Below are 24,119 nucleotides of genomic sequence, written 5' to 3' on the forward strand. Positions count from 1 at the left end.
GTGCTATTCTAATATTTTCTCTTCTTCACTCATGACTGAGTGTCATTATTTCAATTGTCCTTGTGGCACCCAAGTACATCTTAAAGTCTTTCATATTTAGCATTCTAAAATAAATTAGAGAATCCAGAGCTGTTTCTGTTTTAGAATCTTCGTTTCCATGATGAGCCTTCAAAACATATATTATTCCCTACATCCTTTTGGGTTTGTGTGATGTTTACGGTTTTTCAGTTTATTCTATGGAAGAAATTTTTGTCAGATACTAGCAGGTATCACATACCTTTTTTTTTTCCCATGCAGAACTTATAAATTAGGTTTCAGTATCCTTTCTCTTAATTTTGCTTACCGTTATTGATTCTTTTCTTTCTGATTCTTTTTGAGATTCTTTGTTTTGAACTTTCCATGGTTGCAAGAAAGCAGAGGGGTTAAGAGCTCTGGAACCAGACTTCAGAGTTTGGGTGTATATCCTGACTTTGCCACTGGCTAACCTCTCTGGGCTTCATGTGTAAAAAGAAAACAATAATTCCTACCTTCAGTTGGTGTGAGGATTAAATTATTTAATATATATAAGTTGCATAGAGGAGTGTCTGACCCTACATGTGTAGATACTAGTCATCAAAATGGATTTTTGTTGGTAGGTGCGCCCACACTCTGCATCTTTCAACTTTCCTAAAGGACCAACTAATAAATGAACTGAGCAGTTGAGACTGATCACAGCTCATTAATCAACATAGACACCTGACATGAGAGCCAGTTTGTGTGTGTGTGTGTGTGTGTGTGTGTGTGTGTGTGTGTATTTTTTAATGTTTATTTATTTTTGAGAGAGACAGAGCACAAGTGGGTAAGGGGCAGAGAAAGTGGGAGATGCAGAATCTGAGGGAGGCTCCAGACTGTCAGCTGTCAGCACAGAGCCCAATGCGGGGCTTGAACTCATGAGCCGTGAAATCACAACCTGAGCCAAAATCAGACGCTTAACTGACTGAGCCACCCAGACACCCCCCAGTTATATATTAACACTGCCACATGAAGGCTGCTATTTGCCAAAGTTTATCATAAAAATTTAATTGAATCACTGTAATTATATGAAATGGTAGGAATATATTTTGAGGTCTCTTAAGAGTGTTCCCAGACTAACGATCTGAACAAGACTATATCTATTAAAAGGAAAAATTCAGTGGTCAATAAACATGTGAAACTGGGGCGCCTGGGTGGCGCAGTCGGTTGAGCGTCCGACTTCAGCCAGGTCACGATCTCGCGGTCCGTGAGTTCGAGCCCCGCGTCAGGCTCTGGGCTGATGGCTCGGAGCCTGGAGCCTGTTTCTGATTCTGTGTCTCCCTCTCTCTCTGCCCCTCCCCGGTTCATGCTCTGTCTCTCTCTGTCCCAAAAATAAATAAATGTTGAAAAAAAAATTTTTTTAAATAAACATGTGAAACTGTCTGCAAACTTTTCTACTGATCACAATGTGCACATTCAAACAACAAGATGACCACTTCCATAAATTACAGTACTAAAAATGAAAAGTGATGATAATTGATAAATCGAGGAGAAGATATAGTGAAACACCTTCATGAACTGCTGGTAGAGTGTAAGCATTAAGTGGAAACTTTACTTTTAAAGTAGTATGTGTAAAACAACTTAAAAATGTTCATACTCTCTGGATCAATAATTCAATATCTAGAAACCTACTCTAAAGAAATAATAAAAATTTGGGTATTAATTGCATGGGTGTCCACAGCACTATGTGTAATAATCAAGAATTAAAAACTGACTAATAAGCATTATGGGGCTTATATTGTAAGACTCATGGGGTTTACTAAACATTGTTGTGACCCTCTGATAGATACTTGTTGAGAGAAAGAATTTATAATTACATTAAAATGATGTTTACTTAGTAAATTGCTATGTAATTTGTATTTGCCTTAAGTGAAAAGGCTGGACAAAATAAGATGTGATGCAACTGTATTTTTAAATACTTAGGAAAAAGATGAAATATTATTTCTATGTTAATCGTGTTTGCTTTTTTATTTGTAAGATGACAGATTTTTTCCTACTGCATTTAAAAATTTTTATTTATTTATTTTGAGAGAGAGAGAGCGAGAGAGCGAGAACTATTGGGAGAGAGACAGAGACAGAGGGAGAGAGAGAATCCCAAGCAGGCTCCATGCTGTCAGCACAGAGCCAGACACAGGGCTTGATCTTGGACGCCCAACCGACTGAGCCACCCAGGCACCACTCTAGTGCATTTTAAAAATGCTTTTTTTTTATTTCTATATAATCTAAAAAGAGAACACCCCCCCCCCACCACCATTGTAATTGCATGGAAAGGAGAAGAAATTTGCCACACAGTGACAGAATTTTTGAAATGCAAAAAAGAGCAAGCAGTGAAATCCACAACAGTCTAGTATTAGTATTAGGGTGAACCAGCCCCCATCTCTTTTTTGCCACTGACAACCAGGATGGTCTGAGACAGGGCACCTCCTTTGCCAGGAGATAGAAAATGCTTTATTACAAAAAAAAAATTTTTTTAAGAGAGAGAGAGTGCAAGTGGGGAAGAGGGGCAGAGGGGGAGAGAGAGAGAGAGAGAGAGAGAGAGAGAGAGAGATTGGGAGAGAGAATCTTAAGTAGGCTCCATGTTCAGTGCAGAGCCCAACGCTAGGCTTTATCCCACAACCCTGGGATCATGACCTAAGCCAAAATCAAGAGTCAGACATTCAACTGACTGAGCCACCCAGGAACCTAATAAAATGCTTTTAAAAGGGGCACCTGGGTGGCTTAAAAAGTGGCATCAGACTCTTGATCTTCATCTGTCATGAGTTCACATCTCACTTTGGGCTCCGCACTAGGCATGGAGCCTACTTAGAAAAAAAAAAGTTTTAAAAAGCAGGTACTGCTGCTATGTAAAAGGTAGGACTATAAAGTTATTACAGTTGAATACCTAAATTTTTTTTTTAATTTTGTAATGTTTATTTATTTTTGAGAGAGAGAGACAGAGCATGAGCAAGGGAGGGGCTGAGAGAGAGGGATACACAGAATCAGAAACAGGCTCCAGGCTCTGAGCCGTCAGCACAGAGCCTGACGCGGGGCTCAAACTCATGAACTGTGAGATCATGAGCTGACCCGAAGTCAGACGCTTAACATATTGAGCCACCCAGGTGCCCCTGAATACCTAAAATATTTTAATGGCAGCGTAAATAAAGGATTTTATTTTGATTGTTTTCTGTGATAATTAAAATGAACAAAGTGGAAAACTTCCCAAGCCTGATTGGGAATGAATGAATGAAATATCAGAATGATAGACTTCCCACCTGTGTGACAGGCATCTGAGCCTAGGGCAAAGACTTTATCCAACAGTTCTCTTAAATAGTGGTAATAGATAACAGACCATAGAAACCAGAGAGCTAATTGTAACTTCTGGGTTATGATGGGGTATTTTAACTACTATTTGCATCTGTCGCTGTTTGATACATTAAATAGGGCAAAATCACCAGCGGCAACAACTTCTAATGAAGGAACCTGTCAACAACAATGAATTCTAATAAGAAAACACTTATTTAGAGAGCAGTACTTTTCATAAATCAGGTTGGTTTTCTACCATGTTTTTTAAGCATAATGATTATTTTCTAGAGGATAAAAAGGAAGTTTTTCCTTCCTTGAGAGGTTATGTGCCATGATTAGATCAGAAAGATGTCATAGTGAAAACTTTAATAAGCCTTGCTGCCTCCTTTCAGTCCAGAGTTATATCTGTAGCTTCCATATGGGGCAGGGATTTCCATCCTCACCAATTGTGAATGATGCCCCAGGGAGGCATTATGGAAAAGACCACGTTCATTTGGGGTTTTTCACTGCTGTGGCCAAAGGATTCTCTCCAGTTACCCACCCAGATGGAATTTGTGGCAGCTTAGCAGCCTGGACACTGACATGATAAAAAAGTGTAAAATACTGAATTTCTATGTGTCTATGTGGTTTTAGCTTTGATCTTCATTTTCAGTTATACAATTAAGCATGTCCACATCTGTCTGGGCCTGGTGCTCCAGGAGCAGATACTTTTCCCATTATTTTAGTTCTAAATACTTTCTCTAATTTAAAAGGAATCCATGGTATGAAACTTTAGCTTAGGAAAATCGATATTCACTTTGTCAGCAAAGTAGTATGTTGAATAACTGAGTTACTCTTTCCTGATACTGCAGGAGTTTGACCAAGACGAGGATTGCAGTCATTCCATATTGCTTAGTGAAGGAGGGGATCCAAGTGGTGATGGACAAGCTTGGCAACCCAGGACAGAAGGTATCTGGCTTCTGTCCTTGATGCGTTCACAAAGTTAACATTGATTATTTGGATTCCTGCCACCACCCCAATTTCAGTAGTGCTTGGTGCAGAACCTTGAAAACAGCACAAGGGAAAGAGGACCCACTCATCATCCTATCCTTTGGTTCTTATCTCAATCAGCACATCTTCGCAACTTGCTGGCCCAAATGGCTCTCTCTCTTATGTGTCTCTCTTGATTCCACCCTGCTCCAGCTCAGCCAGCCATTCTCTGCCTCTTTCCTTTTTCTCTGACAACATCTTTCCCTCCGTTTATTGCCTCTCAGAATCTTCTATCAGCTCCAGGGATCTGTTCTCTTCCAGAATCAAGCATTTCTCCATCAGCTGTTGTCCCAAAGCTCCTTTCTTCAGGGAAAGATGGGAGACTGAACAAGGCACTAAAGCCCCAAGTCTCAGTCCTTTATTCTATGAGTATATAAGTCTGGAATTTTTCCAGAACAACACCCATTCCAAATATGTTATCCTGTCATATCCTTAAGAGCCTTTGCATTTAACAGACCACAAGGTATTTGCAGATTCTCCCCTCAGAAAATAGTCTCGACAGCAATCACAATGATCTGTCATCTACTCACCTATAAACTTCTTTTTATTCATTTAAAAAAATTGTTTAAAATATTTGTTTTTGAGAGAGAGATAGAGAGACCGTGAGTGGGGAGTGTCAGAAAGAGAGGGAGACACAGAATCTGAAGCAGGCTCCAGGCTCTGAGCTGCTACAAACTGCGAGATCATGACCTGAGCCAAAGTTGGATGCTTAACCGACTGAGCCACCCAGGCGTCCCTAAACTTCATAAATTAAATGTTTATTAGCACTGCTCCAATTTCTCTCTGGCAGTTTTCTGACTTCCATTTCTAAACCCCGGGGAGGTTGTCCTCTCGGATGTCTTTTCTTCTGCAACCCCGTCAACCTCCCCGAACACTGCTTTGCTGTCCGAGCCACTGTCTCCTTTGTCGCCTTATGTGATGCTGCCCTCTCCTGGGGAGTTCCTGCCTCTCTCAAACTCACTTGGACTCTCCTTTCTCCAGGCCGAGAGCAGAGAATAATTTAGTAACATTTGAAATAATTAACACCGCGAAACCTGAAACATCTAATTAAAATTTAAAAATCCTGGCCTCCTTCCAAACACTCCTCGTGGTCTGACTTTGACTTTCAGACATTTCAGAGCAGAGTTCTAGGAACAGGTGTGTCCAAAGCACCTTCCAAGAGGTTAAATAATTTCTTTATTCTACTCAGTTTGGAGATGACTTGCTGTTAATTCTTTTCACATGATTTATAATGTTTTATAATTGAAGGTTTTCGTATAGGAGCCATAGCATTTATGTAGCATCTCCACTAAGCTCTTGCCTAAAATTTGAGCTTTAATTACTTGGGATACAAACTGGAAAGAAACAATTATGTGTCTGTTTAATTTTCTTCTCATAGTTCATAGTCTTTATTAGTTATTCTTAAGTCACAAGTGTGAAATAAAAACATCTGGGGCACTATTGTGCACTGTATTCATCTTAAGTATCAATAAATCTCTTTAAACCCCATTTACACGTTTCTAACGTACTTGAAGTTGTTAATGTTTAAATGCTTGCACACTTTATAAAAACTTTATGTATATGCCATATGAGTATCTATTCTGTTGCAGACATACACATTTGTTTAATTTATCTCTGTTCACTGTATTCTATTCAAAAGGGAGCATCAATAAGATATATATAATGTTTGGATCACACCCACGGACTTTAACAACTAAGTATTCCTGCTGTACGCATTGGCTTAATTATAGGCTTTTATAGATGATAATTTGTAAAATACAATTTATGGCCCCCTAAAAATCCTTCATCCTTTTCCTTAGTGTAAAAATCTTCTAGCACTTCTCACTCAGCTGTTTTCCTAGAACGATGATCAGATGCAAACGTTGTAGACTGCATTGAGCATGTAAAGTTACTCTTTTCATAAATGGATAAGAACCTATATACTAAAATTACTGGGCTTAAAAGAATTTTTTAACGCAGTGCGTATCCATCAGGATTCTTAACTGCAGATAACAGAATTTACTCTGGTTGAGTTAGCAATGAAGAAGGTTTTAAAAGATAATAGAGGAGGGCCTGGGTGGTTTAGTCAGTTAAGCAGCCAACTTCGGCTCACGTCATGATCTCGCAGTTCATGGGGTTGAGCCCGACATTGAGCTTTGTGCTGACAGCTTAGAGCCTGGAGCCTGCTTCGGAATCTGTGTCTCCCTCTCTTTCTGCCCCTCCCCTACTCATGCTCTGTCTATGTCTCGCTCTCAAAAATAAATAAATGTTTAAAAAACCTGTGTCGAGAGTCACTATTTAGGAAATTATAAAAATGTGGAGAGGGTATTTAAAAATATTTTAAACACAACAAGAAGAAAACACAGGAGAGTAAGACTCTTCTGGAGGCAATAATTTTTCTTTGTTGAATGACTTAGACTGGGACAATTTTCAGTTTTCATTTTAATAATGGCTTAACATTAACAAATTAATGATCGTTTTTCCACTTTGAATATCATTTTCACCTCTTCTGTGAAATTGTTTCTGGCTATATTTAAGTGCTGCCTCTTAGTTTCTTTCTACTGTAACATTTTCTGATGGGGTTACTTTACCTCTTCTTATGTGGAAAGATGCACTCAAGAACAAGTGTTTTATTTTTACATGTGACAATGCATCATCTTTCCTGGTGGTTCTGGAACCTGGTAGGTTCAGAGGCTCCCATGACCATTCACGCTCAATGAAGAGACAAAATGGAGAACATTTGTATGTTCCCAGTAGATTTCAGAGTCCATACATTCTATAACCTTTTTGCCCTCCATTTATGACCCAACGATTAGGATGAGGCCATTAGCTTTTTTTTTTTAATTTTTTTTTTTAATTTTAGAAGGAGAGAGCACAACCAGGGAAGAGGGACAGAGAGAGAGAAAGAGTCTTAAGAAGGCTCCATGCTCACTTCAGAGCCTAACACAGGGCTTGATCCCACGACCCTGAGATCATGACCTGAGCCAAAATCAAGAGTTGGATGCTCAACTGACTGAGACACCCAGGCACCCCTAGGATGGGGCCATTAACTTTGAACAATTTCCACAAGGGCAGGTATTTCTTATACTTGCTTATTGTATCTTTTGTTCCTTGGTTTGAAAAAGAAATCAACCAATTAACAAACTATTGAACACGTTAAATTTGCTTAAAAACATTCTAGGTTTATTAGTTCTCAATAATTGTAAAAGTACAGTCATTTTTAAGAATGTGTTCACATGAATATGCTGCACACAGTTTTCCAACTTTCACAGCAAAGTACTAACTGCAGCTAGCATTTGTATAGACTATCCTTTTCACTGACAGTTTAGTTATTAGGAATGTATGCTGTATGTTTTTCTTACTTTAACATGTCAGCTAGGATTTTGCACTTGAAGACGGCTACAAAAATATTATAAAAGACATCCATCTTCCTTTCAAGTATGAGAGCAGCCTTGATGATGTCACACAACCTCATGGTTATCAGTTTCTTTGTCTATAAAATGAAGGGCTTGGATCAGATGATCTCTAAGTTCTTTCCAGCTCTGTAATTCCAAACATCTTATTTTGTGTCGCTGAATAGCGTGGTGGTAGCATCTTTGAAAAAATTTTAAAAATATATTGGTCATTCCAAGGAAACCTCATTTTTGGAGATGTGATCCCTGCTATTTTATAATAGCAGAGAACATCCGATCATGTTGTCATATTTGAGAAACATCAAGAAAACCAAAGCTAGATTATTTAGTAACTTTCCCAAGATCACCCATAAAAAGCAGAGGAGGGATGTAGATCCAGATCTGTCTGATTCATACCCTTTTATCTTCTCTGCTCTACTTCTTCCCTAGCATGCCATCAGTGGGGCTATTTAAAACCATAGCCCCCCTAGACATAGGGAGATGCCCTAAATGGCCTTCAGAAATACATAGACAGGACTGAACACTGGGACAAGCACTGGGTTGTTTGGAAAGCATACACCTCTGTGTTCCCACAACACCATTTGTACACTTCTATCACAATGTTTACATTGAAATGCTCTTTGCTTTCTTATTTATTGTCTTTACTAAGGTCACAGTAGCACCTTGTTTATTTCCGTATCTTCAGCACAAAGAGTTGGGCTTGGCATATACTTAATAAAAGTTTGTTGAATGGAAAAACATGAATAGATGAACAAATCTTAAAAGTGGCATCGTTCCCACTAGTTTTTTTTAATGTAAATTTAGCATGTTATATTATAAGCAAGCATTGATGCTACAAGCTGGAACCGTCTGGCTTAAGGGTTATAGTGGGAATCATTCCATGGAATCAGAAAGGAGTTGACCAAAATTCATATAACAAGCAAGTTCCCATGGGGCAACATAAATGATTTCATTTAAATCTCACAATGGTCCTGTGAAGTAGGTGTCATTAGTTACACTTTACAGGAGGGCCTGTTTTCTCCATCTAAGGAGAAAACATTGCTCACCATAAAACTTTATTTTATATCTGGAAAGTTTTGTTACATATTTTTTTTTGCTCTTTAAGCAAGCATTGATTCAGGACCCGTCATATGCTAGATAGGAAAAATATAAAGATGGCTGAAACTCAGTCCCTGGTTAGTGTCCCTGTAATTTTTTAAAGTTTTTACTTAAATTCCAGTTAGTTAGCATACAAATAATATTAGTTCCAGGTGTGCAATATAGTGATTCAAATTCTATACATTACTCAATGCTCATCATGATAAGTGTGCTCTTAATCCGTTTCACCTATTTCACCCATCCTTCCACCCACCTTCCCTCTGGTAACCATCAGTTTGTTCTCTATACTTAAGAGTCTGTTTCTTGGTTTTCCTCTCTCTCTCTCTCTTTTTTTCCCTTTGTTCATTTGTTTTGTTCCTTAAGTTCCACATATGAGTGAAATCATATAGTATTTGTCTTTCTCTGATTCATTTAACATTATTCTCTCTAGACCCATCCATGTCATCACAAATGGCACAATTTCGTTTTTTTTTTAATTAAAAATTTTTTAATGTTTATTTATTTTTGAGAGAGAGAGCATGCACAAAAGCAGGGGAGGGGCAGAGAGAGAGGGAGACACAGAATCTGAAGTAGGCTCCAGGCTCCAAGCTGTCAGCACAGAGCTTGATGTGGGGCTCAAACCCACAGACCATGGTATCGTGACCTGAGCCGAAGTCAGACACCCAACCAAGCCATCCAGGTGCCCCTAGATTCCATTTTTTATGGCTAATATTCCATTGTATATATATAAATACCACATCTTTTTTTAAAGTATAAAAATACGGTCAGTGTTTATTTTTCTCCATCAGACATAAATTCAGGATTTGTTAACAAATTCTTCACAACAGAAATTAATTACTGATCAACAACATCTACAGAGCCGAATAAAGCAATGTCACCTGATCAATGTGTCTGCCCTTTATCCACAGAATATAGTATTTAAAATAAAATAGACAAAATGGTTAAATAAAAAGGCATTGACAGAACATATATTGTACTTTTTTTGAGTCATCAGTCTTATGTCTCTGACATTGCTACTTGCATTTTATAGCACATTGATTCAATTCCAATAACATTCCCCTAAGACTAGTTAATGGCCTAAAAATTATACTTAATTTGTAAAGTTACAATACATTTTAGTAATTTATACCCCACATCTTCTTTATCCATTCATCAGTTGATGGACACTCGATCTGTTTCCATAATTTAGCTATTGTAGATAATGTTGCTATAAACATCGGGGTGCATGTATACCCTTGAATTAGTATTTTCAGTGAAACCAGGAGCTAGTTCTTTGAGGATATCAATAAAATTGATAAACCTCTAGCCAGACTTATCAAACAGAAAAGGGAAAGGACCCCAAAAAAGAAGCACAAATGAGAGAGGAGAAATAAAACAAACACCACAGAAATACAAACAGTTATAAGAGAATATTATGAAAAACTATATGCCAACAAATTGGACACCTGGAAGAAATGGATACATTCCTAGAAACATATAACCTCCTAAAACTGAAGCAGGAAGAAATAGAAAACTTGAACAGACTGATAACCAGCAACAAAATTGAATCAGTAATCAAAAACTCCCAACAAATCAGAGTAGGACCAGATGGCTTCATAGGTTTGAATTCTGTCAAACATTTAAAGAAGAGTTAATACCTGTTCTTCTCAAACTATTCTAAAAAATGGAAAAGGGGGGCGCCTGGGTGGCGCAGTCGGTTAAGCGTCCGACTTCAGCCAGGTCACGATCTCGCGGTCCATGAGTTCGAGCCCCGCATCAGGCTCTGGGCTGACGGCTCAGAGCCTGGAGCCTGCTTCGGATTCTGTGTCTCCCTCTCTCTCTGCCCCTCCCCCATTCATGCTCTGTCTCTCTCTGTCCCAAAAATAAATAAACGTTGAAAAAAAAAAATTAAAAAAAAAATGGAGAAGGAAGTAAAACTTTTAAATTCATTCTGTGAGGCCAGCATTACTCTGATACCAATCTGTAATTATTTTTATTGTTATTATTATTTTTTAGTTTCAGGTATACAATATAGTGATTCAACAATTCTATATATTACTCAGTGTTTATCATGATGAGTGTACTCTTAATCCCGATCACCTATTTCACTCACCCTCACCACCCCACCCCCTCTGGTAACCATCAGTTTGAATAACTATAGTTAAAAGTCTGTTTTTTTGGTTTGTGTCTTTTTCCCTTTGTTCATTTTTTTCCCTTAAATTCCACATGTGAGTGAAATCATATGGTATTTGTCTTTCTCAGACTCACTTTGCATTATTCTCTCTAGATTCATCCATGTTGTTGCAAATGGGAAGATGTCATTCTTTTTTATGGCCGAGTTTCATTGTGTATATATACCACATATTCTTTATCCATTCATCTATCAATGGACACATAGGTTGCTTCCATAATTTGGCTATGATAAATAATGCTGCAATAAACATAGGGGTGCATATGTTTTTTTGAATTAGTGTTTTTGTAGTCTTGGGTAAATATGCAGTAGTGTGATTATTGGATTGTGGGGTAGTTCTATTTTTAATTTTTTTGAGGAACCTCTGTACTGTTTTTCACAGAGGCTGCACCACTTTGCATTCCCACCAACAGTGCAGGAGGGTTCATTTCCTTTACATCCTCCCTAACACTTGTTGTTCCATGGGTTTTTGGCTTGTAACCATTGTGACGGGTGTGAGGTGATATCTCATTGTGGTTTTGATTTGCCTTTGCCTCATGATCAGTGAGGTTGAGCATCTCTTCATGTGTCTGTTAGCCATTTGTATTTCTTCTTTGGAGAAATGTCTACTCATGTCTTCTGTCATTTTTTTTTTTAATGTCAATTCTTTTTTTTTTTTTTTAACGTTTATTTATTTTTGAGACAGAGAGAGACAGAGCATGAACGGGGGAGGGTCAGAGAGAGAGGGAGACACGGAATCTGAAACAGGCTCCAGGCTCTGAGCCATCAGCACAGAGCCTGACGCGTGGCTTGAACTCACGAACTGCGAGATCATGACCTGAGCTCAAGTCGCATACTTAACCGACTGAGCCACCCAGGCGCCCCAACTCTTCTGTCATTTTTAATTGGATTATTTGCTTTTAGATGTTGAGTTTTATAAGTTCTTTATATATTTTGGGTACTAACCTTTTATCAGATATGTCATTTGCACATATCTTTGCCTATTCTCTAGCTTGTCTTTTAGTTTTGTTGTTTCCTTTGCTTGTCAGAAGCTTTTTGTTTTGGTGCAGTCTCAATAGTTTGTTTTTGTTTCCTTTGCCTCAGGAGACATGTAGAAAAATGTTGTTACAGCTGATGTCAGAGAAATTACTGCCTGTGCTCTCTTCTAGGATTTTTATGTTTTAAGGTTTCACATTTAGGTCCTTAATCCATGTTGAGCTCATTTTTGTGTATGGTGTAAGAAAGTGGTCCAGTTTCATTATTTTGCATGTAGCTGTCCAGTTTTCCCAACACATCCCAGTTGAAGAGACTGTCTTTTTCCCATTGCATATTATTGCCTCCTTTGTCATAGATTAGTTGACTGTATAATTGTGGGTTATTTATGGGCTCTCTATTCTATTCCACATTCTGTAATTATTAAAAATAGATTAGCTAACTAACCAGGAATAAAATACTTAGTTCCCAGTTGCCACTGGAATTCATTACTTTCTTATTTTTTATTGTCATGTGTTTCTATAGGTTTTGAGATTATTGTTACTTTTCCAAGAGATGTCAGTTATCCCCAAGAAATAAGCCGAGAAGATTTACAAGAAAACAAGTAAGGAATATACTTTGAAAGGTTAGATTGAAATATAAGTATGAAGTGATACTTGTGTGATAACCTACATTTTTAGTAATTCACCTCCCAAAAAACACTCTCAAGCAGACGTTGTAATAAATATTATTGTGGCAGGAGCCAGATAATACCAGTTTTAGGTTTTGTGGACCATATTGTTTCTGTTGCAATGAGGCAATCCTCTGATTGTAGCTTGAATGTCATCATGGACAATATGAAAACAAAGGAGTATGGTCCAATAAAACTACAAAGACAGACTGAAGACTAGATTTTGGGCACCTGTTGGGATGAGCACTCGGTGTTATATGGAAACCAATTTGACAATAAATTTCATTAAAAAAAAAAGATTTTGCCCAGGGGTCATAGTTTGCTGACCCTGAGGCAGTGCCACTTAAAATGTGATTCTGTGGTCCTTCTGTTACCAGTCCATGATGAAGTCAGGATAGAACTTGAAAATGTAAACATTTAAAGAGTTGTATTACAGTTTGACAAAGTAATCTTAGATTTACTGATCTGATAATGAAAAACTTGGGGTTTATTTTCATGTTTTTTATTTTTATTTATTCTTATAGTAATTCACTTTTATTACAGAAGTTTCACAACAGTTTCATTCCACAATGGACTGGAAAATTTTAAAACTGGTCCTTTACCAAAGATAGTTTGAGAAGTACTGAGCTGGTTAAAGCATTTGGAGAAGTAAAAGAGTGCATCATCTATGCCTGCACTTTGCCCACCTGATTTCTCTAAGGAAATAGGGGCTGGGGAAACTAAAGTGTAGAGTGCAGAAAGCAGACGAGGTGGGGAGTGAATAGGAGGGTGGAGAGGTCTTGTTCTTTGAAGAATACAGCTCTTCCACTCAGCAGCATCATTTGGAAATAGTTCTCTGAGCTTTCTGGTGATCTCAGTCTAGACTGAGAAGTGGAGATCCAGAAGATACAGGGAATGAGTTTTGAATGAAACCATGTTCTCCTCCCTTCTAGTCAGATAACCCCAGTGAATCAAGAAAGGGCACAAGCACATTCTGTTTCTCTTCCAAATGAAATTCACATGGTGGACTTCCGGACAAAGACTCTGACCATGGGTCAGAAGAAGGAGGAAAGTTCCAAGGAGCTCTGTGATGCAAATGTGGGCTTTTTGTTGCCAAGACCTTGCTTAGAACCAAACATCTCCACATCTGTAGCCAGAGAAGATGTTCCTCACTTTCTGAAGGAGCAGCAAAGAAAATCTGAAGGTGAGTTCATTTAATTAGAGTGATTTCTCTATCCTTTTGTCAATAAATTATCTATCTCTATCTATCTATCTATCTATCTATCTATCTATCTATCTATCATCTTTCTTTTTCTTCAGTGTTTGAAAAATCTTTACCACAAACTCCCATTTGGTTCATGTTTACCTGTGGGAATCTTGGGGCCTTACATGGAGGATGCTCTTTCCTCCAGGATTTGAGTTGGCCACTCTCTCTAGCCCAAGACTTGTTTATTAGCTAGCACATTCCTCTTAGGGCAATGCTGTCTTTGATATTTGCTTACTACTGTCCTAAACCAATTGGTCTAAGCCTCTGGGGACAAACCTGTAATCCAACAAGTTGCATTTTTTGGCTTATTGCAATAAGAGAGATCGCACAGCAGAGAAACTGTATGGGTAAGGTATTTAGTTTGGTGCAGTTCCAGTAGCTTTCTGAGAAAAGGCACATGAAGTATATTAATGATAGTTTTTCGTCGTCTCTTTTTTTTTCTGAACTCTTTTCTTTCCATTTGTTTTGTTCTCTGTATTTTCACATTAGAGACTTTTCTCACATATCCACTGTTCCATGGCCATCTATTTGTGTTTCTTGGCAGTACTAAAAAGTGCTGTGGGCTCCAGGTAAATTGCATAGAGAGACCTAGATGGTGGAGTGAGGGAGTCCCCAAGTGTCAGTGTGCATAGACAGATTTTTCTCTTGGCCAGTTTTCCCTAGACAGGGATAACCCAAGCCCCTGACTGTGGGTTGAAAGGCTGGGACTCACCTATCAATGTGCAGACTTCCCCTTCATCCTTTTATTGTCACTCCAGCACCCTGTTGCTACTCTCAGCTATACCTAGCTACTTAGCATCTTTGTTCCAAACTCTCTGGAAAGTAAACTTCCAGCCAGTTGCCAGGAATGGAGAAGAGCAATTCCTGATTCATGGGGCAGGACAGGGAATGGCGAAACTACTTCTTCCACAGATTCACAAGCAATCCCTTGTTCCAGTCTTACCTTCATCCTTACCTTCAGAGGTACCTGGTATCGTCAATTCTTGCTCCTTTCTGGAGTTCTTACTTCTTGTTGAGTTCTCCCCCTGCAGGCACTGAGCAGAACAGAGAAAGCTGACAACTAATCAATTATTATTCATCCATAAAATTTTCACTGTCCAAAATATTTTGACTTTGCTCATCTGTTGTCTTATCCTCTGGGCTTTTAATTTCCTTTTTAATTTACTCCTTTTTACTTTCCTTTACTATCATTTTTTTTTTTTTTTTTTTTTTTTGGGACAGAGAGAGACAGAGCATGAACGGGGGAGGGGCAGAGAGAGAGGGAGACACAGAATCAGAAACAGGCTCCAGGCTCCGAGCCATCAGCCCAGAGCCTGACGTGGGGCTCGAACTCACGTACGGTGAGATCGTGACCTGGCTGAAGTCGGACGCTTAACCGACTGCGCCACCCAGGCGCCCCTCCTTTACTATCATTTTAGTGAGGTTTATGAAATGGAGAAAAACTGGTACATTTGATCTTTTAACTGGAATTTCATACACATTGTAAAAGGCTTTCAACATATATTGCCAAATTACCTGTAAGCCAGACCTCACTTCTACATTCTCACCAGAAATGTTTGCGTTTCTTTCCACCTCATGTCATTTCTTACCAACACTGGATAATATTTATCCAAATATTTATAATACTTGAAAGGTTTTTTTTCTTTTTTAAATCAGTTTATACATATGCACACAATTATACATTATACTCAGTTGTATTTCTTCTTTTATCAAGTTTATTTAGTTTGAGAGAGAGAGAGAAAAAGCACGAGTGGGGAGGGGCAGAGAGAGAGGGAGAGAGAATCCCAAGCAGGCTCTGCATTGTCAGTGTGGGCTTGAACTGACCAACCGTGAGATCACAACCTGAGCTGAAGCTGGATGCTTAACTGACTGAGCCATCCAGGCGCCCATTCATTTGAATTTCTGGTATTAACTTGTGGCATCTTTTCAACAGGGAAACCTCAGCCTCTAGAATATGACCTCTTAGAGTGCAAAGATTTTGTCTTTGTTGTTCACAACCATATTACCCATCTTCTGGACAGTATCAGTCACTCATTAGGCACTCAATTACTAGTTGTTGATTAAATGCATAAAGAATTGGGGGGAGGTGCTTTTGGTAGCTGTGGCTAAGGGGAACGCTTGAACCCCTCCTATTGGTATCCTCTTCTTAGTTACCATTTTTCATCTGTGAATATCTTCTTTACCTGTGCTACATCTTAGAGAGGTCTGTTTCAAAGTCAAATTTCAAAATGGCAGCCTATGGCTAGAATGGACCTGTGATATATTTTGTTTGGCTTTCACAGCACTTAAAAAAGGGGTGGGAGGGAAATTTCACATAAAGTCTGCAGCTCTCTGGTTTCTCTTGACAATTAGAGAATCTAGCAGTATTAGATTATCCACCTGGAATGGACAACATCACCTGGGACTGGGTAATAATGGCTGTCCCTTTTGTTGGGGCACACAACTTCAGCTCACTACTGTCTATCTGCCCCACTTCATCCATTTATGTGATCTGCTTTGATGCTGGACACATGGGAGCTTTTGGCTTCAACTTCAAGCTGTGGTGGTGGGTGGGGTTTTTGGTAAGAGGACAACTAGGTTTTACACTACCTAGTATATCCCATCTATGATCTACTCCATGTTTGAGCTCAAACAACTGTTGGGAGACAATTATACGTGAATTTTTAACATGTCTGCACAGTCCAAGCTTTATGACCAAAAAGCGCTAGGAAACTAGGTTAAAAGATGATTGAGTGATAAATATGTCTTAGAAATTAGAGTTCGTTTATTGTTCCAGAGAGATTCAGACATTTATTTCCTCAGGAGCTGTTCGCTTACATTCTAGAGTTATAAAACCCAGAGACACATTTCCCCTCTCTCCAGGAAATATTTGCTTACATTTCATAGTAAAGGTCTCTTTCTTGGGAAAGAGGGATAGGTTGGAGTGCCAATCACTTGGTATAATTTCTGAGCCTCATAATTTCAGGGTTCACTCCTGTGGTGGTTCCCCACAGGTAAACATCTGGTGCCCATTGTGTTGCCCTGTGGGGATTTGCGGTGTGCTTCAGATTCTGTGTTTCCCTCTTTCTGCTCCCCTGCCCCCAGCTTGCACTCTGTCTTGCTCCAAAATAAATAAATACTAAGAAAATTAAAAACATAAATATAAACATAAACATAATTATGAATATGAATGTAAGTACAAACATAAACATATGTACATAAATGTTATATATATAATATACATTTGCAGTCGACCTTTGACCAATGTGGGAATTGGGGACACTGACCCCGTGCAGTAGAAAATTCATGTATAACTTAACTACTACTGTTAACTAGAAGTCTAACCCATAACATAAACAGTCAAGTAACACATATTTTGAATGTTACATGTTTTATATACTGTATTCTTACAATAAAGTAAGCTAGAGGAAAGAAAATGTTATTAAGGAAATGAAAATACATTTACAGTACTTATTTATCATATAGTAAGTACTTATAAAATACTTACAAATGTATTGTATTTATCAAAAAAAAATCCACATGTAAGTGGATGCATGCAGTTCAAATCTGTGTTGTTCAAGGGTCAACTGTATATAAAAACATTATAGTGGTGCCTAGGTGGTTCATTCAGTTAAGCTTCTGGCTCTTGATGTCAGCTCAGGTCACTATCTCACAGTTCGTGAATTCGAAACCCTGCTGGGGATTCTTTCTCCCTCCCTTTCTGCCCCTCCATGTCTGTCTGTCTGTCCGTCTGTCTTTCTCTCAAATAAATAACTAAACTTAAAAAAAAAGACATTATATATAAAACAACAACCCCCTTCAGTGGCAGTAGCCTAAAGTTTTGTGTAATCATCCCATGCCCAACTCCATATGGATTACAACAGGAAAAAATTAATTTTGACTTTTCCTGAGACCTTAGCACCAACATCACGATCACCCCATCTCCAAACTCTGGCTTAAGGCTGGCTGTGTTCACTCTACTACTAAGAATATCTAATTATTTTATTTTTTCTTGTTATAGAGTTTTCTACTCCTGATATGAAGTATAATAGCCGAAGAATTGAGGTAAGATTAGTTTTAGCATTTCTGACTTAAGAATTAAAACCAAGAACTTTGTTGTCTTTGATAGAGACAAACTCTATCAAAGAACTCAGAACCAAAATCTTCAGCAGCTTAGCTTGGAAAACTATATAGTTTGTAGAGTCGCAAATAACTTCTGGGAGAGTGCTGGTTTGCCATTTATGTTTTTTTCCTGGGGTGTTTTCTGTTCTCTACATAATGAGGTGAGTAACTCTTTTAGACGTATTTTAATTTGTCTTCTCTTAGCATGTCTAGAAATTAGGTAAATTTTTTCCCTAGTGGTAGAAAGGTTTTCCTAATTGTCTCATTAGTAAGTACAGCTTTTGGAAATATTCCTGTGAACCTCTCGACTATCTGTGTCTTCTGTATCCTATGAGCCTTTGAGAAAGTGCATGGGTCCTGCTTAGTGTTGTAAAAAGCAGTTTATTAGAGTTTATTAGCCTTAAAAAAATAATAATGGCTGCTACTAGGGAGATGTTTTAGCACTGGCAGAATCTGCCTTTATTTCCAAAGTTATTTTTCAGTGATGGAAGAAAATCATCAAGGCAATAAAACTGGGGGATTACACTGCATTTCACCTACTTCTAAATTTTTTTTTAATGTTTATTTATTTTTGAGAGACAGAGTGTGAGCGGGGAAGGGGCAGAGAGAGAAAGACACAGAATCTGAAGAGGCTCCAGGCTCTGAGCTGTCAGCACAGAGCCCAATGCAGGGCTCGAACTCACAAGCCATGAGATCATGACCTGAGCCGAAGCCAGACACTTAACTGACTGAGCCACCGAGGCGCCCCTCACCTACTTCTAATGCCTAGATCTCTAATGTCAGTTTCCTATTCTCTTACACACAGGTGGCAGTACAATGAAAATTGGACAGCTCTCAATTACCACTCATGATCCATGCTCATAAATATTCTAATATAATTAGGTATCAAATCTGTATACATGGAAAAAGCCACAATGGAAAAAAAGCTTAAAGTTAGAGTTTATAGCTTAATGATCATAAAGCTGTATTTTATATATTGCATTACACTGACCTCTAGAGGCTAATGGTAACAAAAACCAACTTAATTTGAAAGTAGTTGGAGGACGAAGTAAAAACCATTCAGGGTTGCTAACTTTCAAGTGTATGATGTGGCATGTTTATGACCGCACCTCAACAAAACAATTCAGTAAAACAATATGGAGTAGTTGTGTTCCAGATACAAAATCTGAGTTAGTCTGTAAGCTAATGATCATTGTTAAGGTAAATGTAACAAATTTTAAGCTGTTCTAAGTGGGAATTTTAAAAATCTTAGATCACTTCTATGGAAAGGAAAAAAATAAAATCCTCATCTTAAAATTTTAATGTTTACATTGTAGGGCCTTTATTTTAAATACATAAACATGAATCTATGTCTATAATAATCTTGGGTTTTATTTTTTATTTATTCAATTTTAAAAGATTTTATTTTTAGGTAATCTCTACACCCAATGTAGGGTTTGAATTCATGACCCCAAGATCAAGAGTCACATGCTCCACTGACTGAGTCAGCCAGGTGCCCCCCAAAATCTTGGTTTTTAGAAGTACAATTTTACCAAAAATACTGGGAATGAGGTTTTATTTTTTTTAATTGGGATCTCTAGGATAGCCTTGTACTTTGTTAAAGGCCTCCCTAAAAAGAATCTTAGAGGGGCTCCTGGGTGGCTCAGTTGGTTAAGTGACTGACTTTGGCTCAGGTCATGATCTCATGGTTTGTGAGTTCAAGCCCCACGTCGGGCTCTGTGCTGACAGCTCAGAGCCTGGAGCCTGCTTCAGATTCTGTGCCTCTCTCTCTGCCCATCCCCTGCTTGTGCTCTGTCTCTCTCAAAAAAAAAAAATGTTAAAAAATTAAAAAAAAAAGAAAAGAGAATCTTAGAATCCCTTTGAATTACTTTAAACCAATTAACATGACATGCATATATGTTTCTGCATTCATTAGCTTTTTCTCTTTCCTTTTAGTTCCCTCTGCCAGCATTGTCACTTTTGCCCATGAAACCTGGTCTTCATACTGCCCCCCAAGATCACATGGATCAAAAGGAGAGAGAAAAAAATATTCTGAACTTTGTATCTTTCAAACCTAAGCTCTCAGAGCCCAGAAGTCAATCTGATGAGGTTAGACCATTGAACAAGCAGCAGGAAGCTCCGTTTAAGGTGTTTGTGGATCAGACTCTCAGGTGCTCTGATAGCTCTATTTGGTCCAGAAATATGTGCTCTTTTTGGAAGGCTAACCATCACAGACAACATATGGAGATGGAGAACAGGAAATCCAAGGACACAGAAGAAAGTGACAAAATTTCAATCTCTCACTTTGAAAAAGGACAATCTTTGGTGTCCTTTGAGAATTGTAAGGAACGCAGTTTTCCTACAGATAGGGAAGTGGATATTGACTACGTTGGTTGTGAAATGAGAAAAGCAGAAGAGAATTCTCAACATCTTTTATCAGGAAAGAAAGAGGGTTCAGTAGCCAGAAACTTGTTTACAGATTTTGAAGTTGGATATAACATGCCAGTCAAGTTCCAAGAAGCCCAGCATTCAGAAATAATTCTAAGCCAGGATGAAGAGACTAGAAATGATAAAGCTGATTTAAAAAGTACTTCAGTACATAAAGGTGAAGCAGTTGAGCCAAATCATGTTTTAGAAGAGTATACTGTACTTAAAAGTTTGTCCAATGTAGTCCCTGATGGCCCCACTGAAAAGATTCCGCAAGGTCCTAGACGCACAGAGACAAACATAAAAATGTCAATGGCGGAGGCAACCAAACCGGAAATTAATGGGATGGTGCCTCTTATCCACATCACTTTCCCTGGAGATGAAACTCCCAAGGAACCAGCAGTAGCCAAACCAAGCCTCCAAAAAAGAAAGGGCACTCTTCATAGCAACAATAGCTTCAATATTCTTGTACATCAAGAAAATGACAGACATAAGATGAAAACCCCCAGAAATAAGTTGGATTCAAAGACCAAGACCAGTAATAGGACACCCCAGAATTTCATGATTTCCATTGAAGGTTCCATTAAGCCTACCATACATAAAACCAGTATAAAAACTCCAGTTTTCCCTGCTTTGGGGCTTGTTGACCCCAGACCTTGGCAACCACCCAAGTTTCAAAGGAGAATGCCACAGATAGAAAAGAAGCAATCAACTTACCGGGCTCTGAAACCTAAAAAGCAATCTTTTCCTTGCATCGGTAAGAATTCAGGAATAAAAAAGTCTTCTGTTCCTCTCTCTGCTCAACCAACAGAGCCAAGACTAAATTACTTAGATCTTAAGTATAGTGACATGTTCAAAGAAATCAATTCAACTGCTAATGGTCCTGGAATTTATGAAATGTTTGGGACCCCTGTTTATTGTCACATGAGAGAGGCTGAACGTCATGAGAACAAATATTATCGAGAGATATGCTCAGCTCCATCTGGTAGATGTATTACCAATAAATGTCGATCTTCACACAGTGAGAGGAGCAGCAACAGCAGAACAAGATTTTCTCAGAAAAGACCACATGTTAAACCTGTAAAGGTTTCACTTGGCATTAAACAAAAGAACAAAATTTTAATTTCTAAAGAAAAGGGTTACAAGGCTGTAGGTAGCAACATACAAGACATGGAAAATGGTGATGATATTTCAGGTTCACATTGGCAGATAAAGTCTTCAGGAGATGACTTTCTTTCTTCTAATAATGAAGTTCAGCCCTTGAACTCGGCTCTGCCTCATGAGCAGTCCACGGAACAGAATGAAGTCATTCCTGTTTCAGATTTGTCCACTGTTGAAGAAGTCTCTATGGAAGAGTCTGCTGATGAAGGAGACATTTCTAACAATCAAATACTTGCCACGAGCCTCAGAGATCTACAGAAACTTGAAGAACTACATCACCAGACCCCATTTGTCCTTTCAGAAAACAGTTGGGCAATGCCCAGTGAGAAGAATTCCAATAAGCATGTACTGCAAGAAAAGCAGAATACAGCATCGCTTGTTAAAATAGATGCCAACCAAATTTTAACTAATGATGTAGGGTTTGAAAGTGTTTTAGGTAAATCTGAGAGACTTTTGAGTTTCTCTTTCCAAGAGAAACAACAGAGTGCATCTTCCCAAGCATATCAACATTGGGCACATTCTTTGGATCATGATAGTGTAGCTAATGAATCAATTACATATCAAACATTTGGACAAACTTTAAATTATGCAAATTCAATTTCGCAAGGAATTCTAGATTCTGTAAAGAATGAAGAATTGACAGATGAACTATTAGGATGTCTAGCTGCAGAACTATTAGCTCTTGATGAGAGAGGTAACACCTCTTGCCAAATAATGGCAAATGAAACAGATCCTGAAAATCTAAATCTTGTCTTCAGTAGGAGAGGACAAACCACACAAGAATTGGGTGGAGAGACAACCAATGTTAAAATACAGGTTGGTATAATTAGAATCAGTGATTCATTAGGGGCAGGAAGGGGCCTCAGAGACAGTCTGGTTCAAACAAGGAGTCAACTTTCAAACTTTCAAACAAGGAGTCAAAAACCCTAAACAGCTAAGAGTTTTGGCAAGGTCTCACTGTCTGGTTGCAAGTTTGGAATCCAGTTTATTTGACTTGCAGGCTAAGATGTTTTCATTATGCCACCTTGATTCTGGAGTTCAGCTAGCCTAACACTGCAAATGGAATCACATTGGGTACATTGATATAGCAAAACTATTTATTTAAAGTAGGTTCATATTTTATTCGGTGAAGATGTTTTCAATTAATAAATAGCAGAGAGGTAATTATGGGGAAAGTATTGCTCTAGGTGGTATGTGAGATAGAAAGAACTGAATGTAGCCCCTGGAGTAGATCACCACCTAATTCCAAAAAAACATATGAAGACATGAAATATGAAAACTTTAACACAGAAATATCATTGGTGCCTACTGTGTTGCTGGCACTGGGCTAAGAACTAGAACAAGACTTAGCCATTGTTCTGAAGGAAGATAAGCGACAATCCTGAAAAATGTTTAAAAAATTTTTTTGGCATGGAAGTGGGCATGGGGAAGAAGAATAGCAACAGATCATTGGGATCATTGTTTTGTTGGTTTCAATTCTCATTGAAATACTTGATCCTCCTGTCCTATTCAAATTTTAAAGACAGAAACAGTAGGCTTAGCTGAAATATCATCTATTGAACACTGATTCAGGCTGTATCACACTGTATCACAATCAGGAACAGTTATTTTAGATAGTTTATCTAAGGATACATAAAGTATATAGTTATATCATAGCCAGGTTTATTGAGAACTTACCATGTAGGAGCAAGGGATTTTATACTGTCTTCTTTATATGCTTCAGAACAGCTCTATGAGATAACTAAAGGTAATAACAAGTCCCAATTTTGCAGATGAGAAATTTGAGGCTTAGAAAGTTACAGTCAGTGAGTGGTGGGACCACACCCTTAATCACGACACAGTGAGATTGTTCTTTGTCCTGAAATATCAGCCCTGTCCTTATGGTGAATTTGGTCTCTCCTGGGGGTAGACAGTGATCCCTGGAGGCCTCCAGGCTTGGGTAGGAAATGGGGATATGTGTGTGCACACCTGTGTGTCAGAGATGAATCTACCACTCTGTCATTTTAAATTTAAGAAAAGCTAACAAGCTAGTAAATATCATCAGCCTGTAACCTCATCCTACAATGATGGAGTCAAAACTGACTTTTTACAGCCTTTTCCTCCCTAAGAAGTCCTTAAAATTTAGTTGGGACAGAAACAATGAAAGGATGGGGAAGAGGAACCCAAATGGCCCTTTCTTTCATGATGAAGGAGAGGCCCTGCAGGAAGTCTTGCTTCCAATGGCCTTCACCATGTCTCTATGTCACCATCATTTATTTTTAAGAACTTGTAGAAGAGATCAAAGCAAAGCAGTTTGATCCAATCAACCAATTGGAAAACATGGTCTAAGTTCTTCAAAGAGATATTTGTTGAGAAGCAGGGCTTCTCAAAGTTTCCTGTGAAGGCAAATCGCTTGGGGATCATATTGAAATGTAGACACTGGTTCAGTATGTCTGGGGCCCGAGATTCTGCATGTCTAACAAGCTCCTATGTGATGTTGGTACACCTGTCTGCAGATTCTCCTTTGAATAGCAAGGGTCTAGAAGACCATAGATCTGTGTA

At 38.4% G+C, this 24,119-nt stretch overlaps 1 protein-coding gene across 7 annotated transcripts in view; it reads left to right on the forward strand.

The window, feature by feature from the left end:
* MAP3K19 (mitogen-activated protein kinase kinase kinase 19) overlaps positions 1-24,119 on the forward strand; it is a 72,711-nt gene that overhangs the window by 40,752 nt on the left and 7,840 nt on the right. For 6 of the 7 annotated variants that reach the window (XM_047873260.1, XM_047873261.1, XM_047873266.1 and 3 more), the window contains 5 exons: positions 4,185-4,281; positions 12,520-12,598; positions 13,597-13,847; positions 17,878-17,954; positions 19,947-22,394. In XM_047873260.1, the coding sequence (XP_047729216.1) occupies positions 4,185-4,281; positions 12,520-12,598; positions 13,597-13,847; positions 17,878-17,954; positions 19,947-22,394 (2,952 nt within the window). The remainder of the gene's footprint in view (positions 1-4,184; positions 4,282-12,519; positions 12,599-13,596; positions 13,848-17,877; positions 17,955-19,946; positions 22,395-24,119) is intronic. The other variant, XM_047873262.1, reaches the window with a different exon arrangement.

Source organism: Prionailurus viverrinus, chromosome C1, assembly GCF_022837055.1.
Source record: "Prionailurus viverrinus isolate Anna chromosome C1, UM_Priviv_1.0, whole genome shotgun sequence".
NCBI lineage: Eukaryota > Metazoa > Chordata > Mammalia > Carnivora > Felidae > Prionailurus > Prionailurus viverrinus.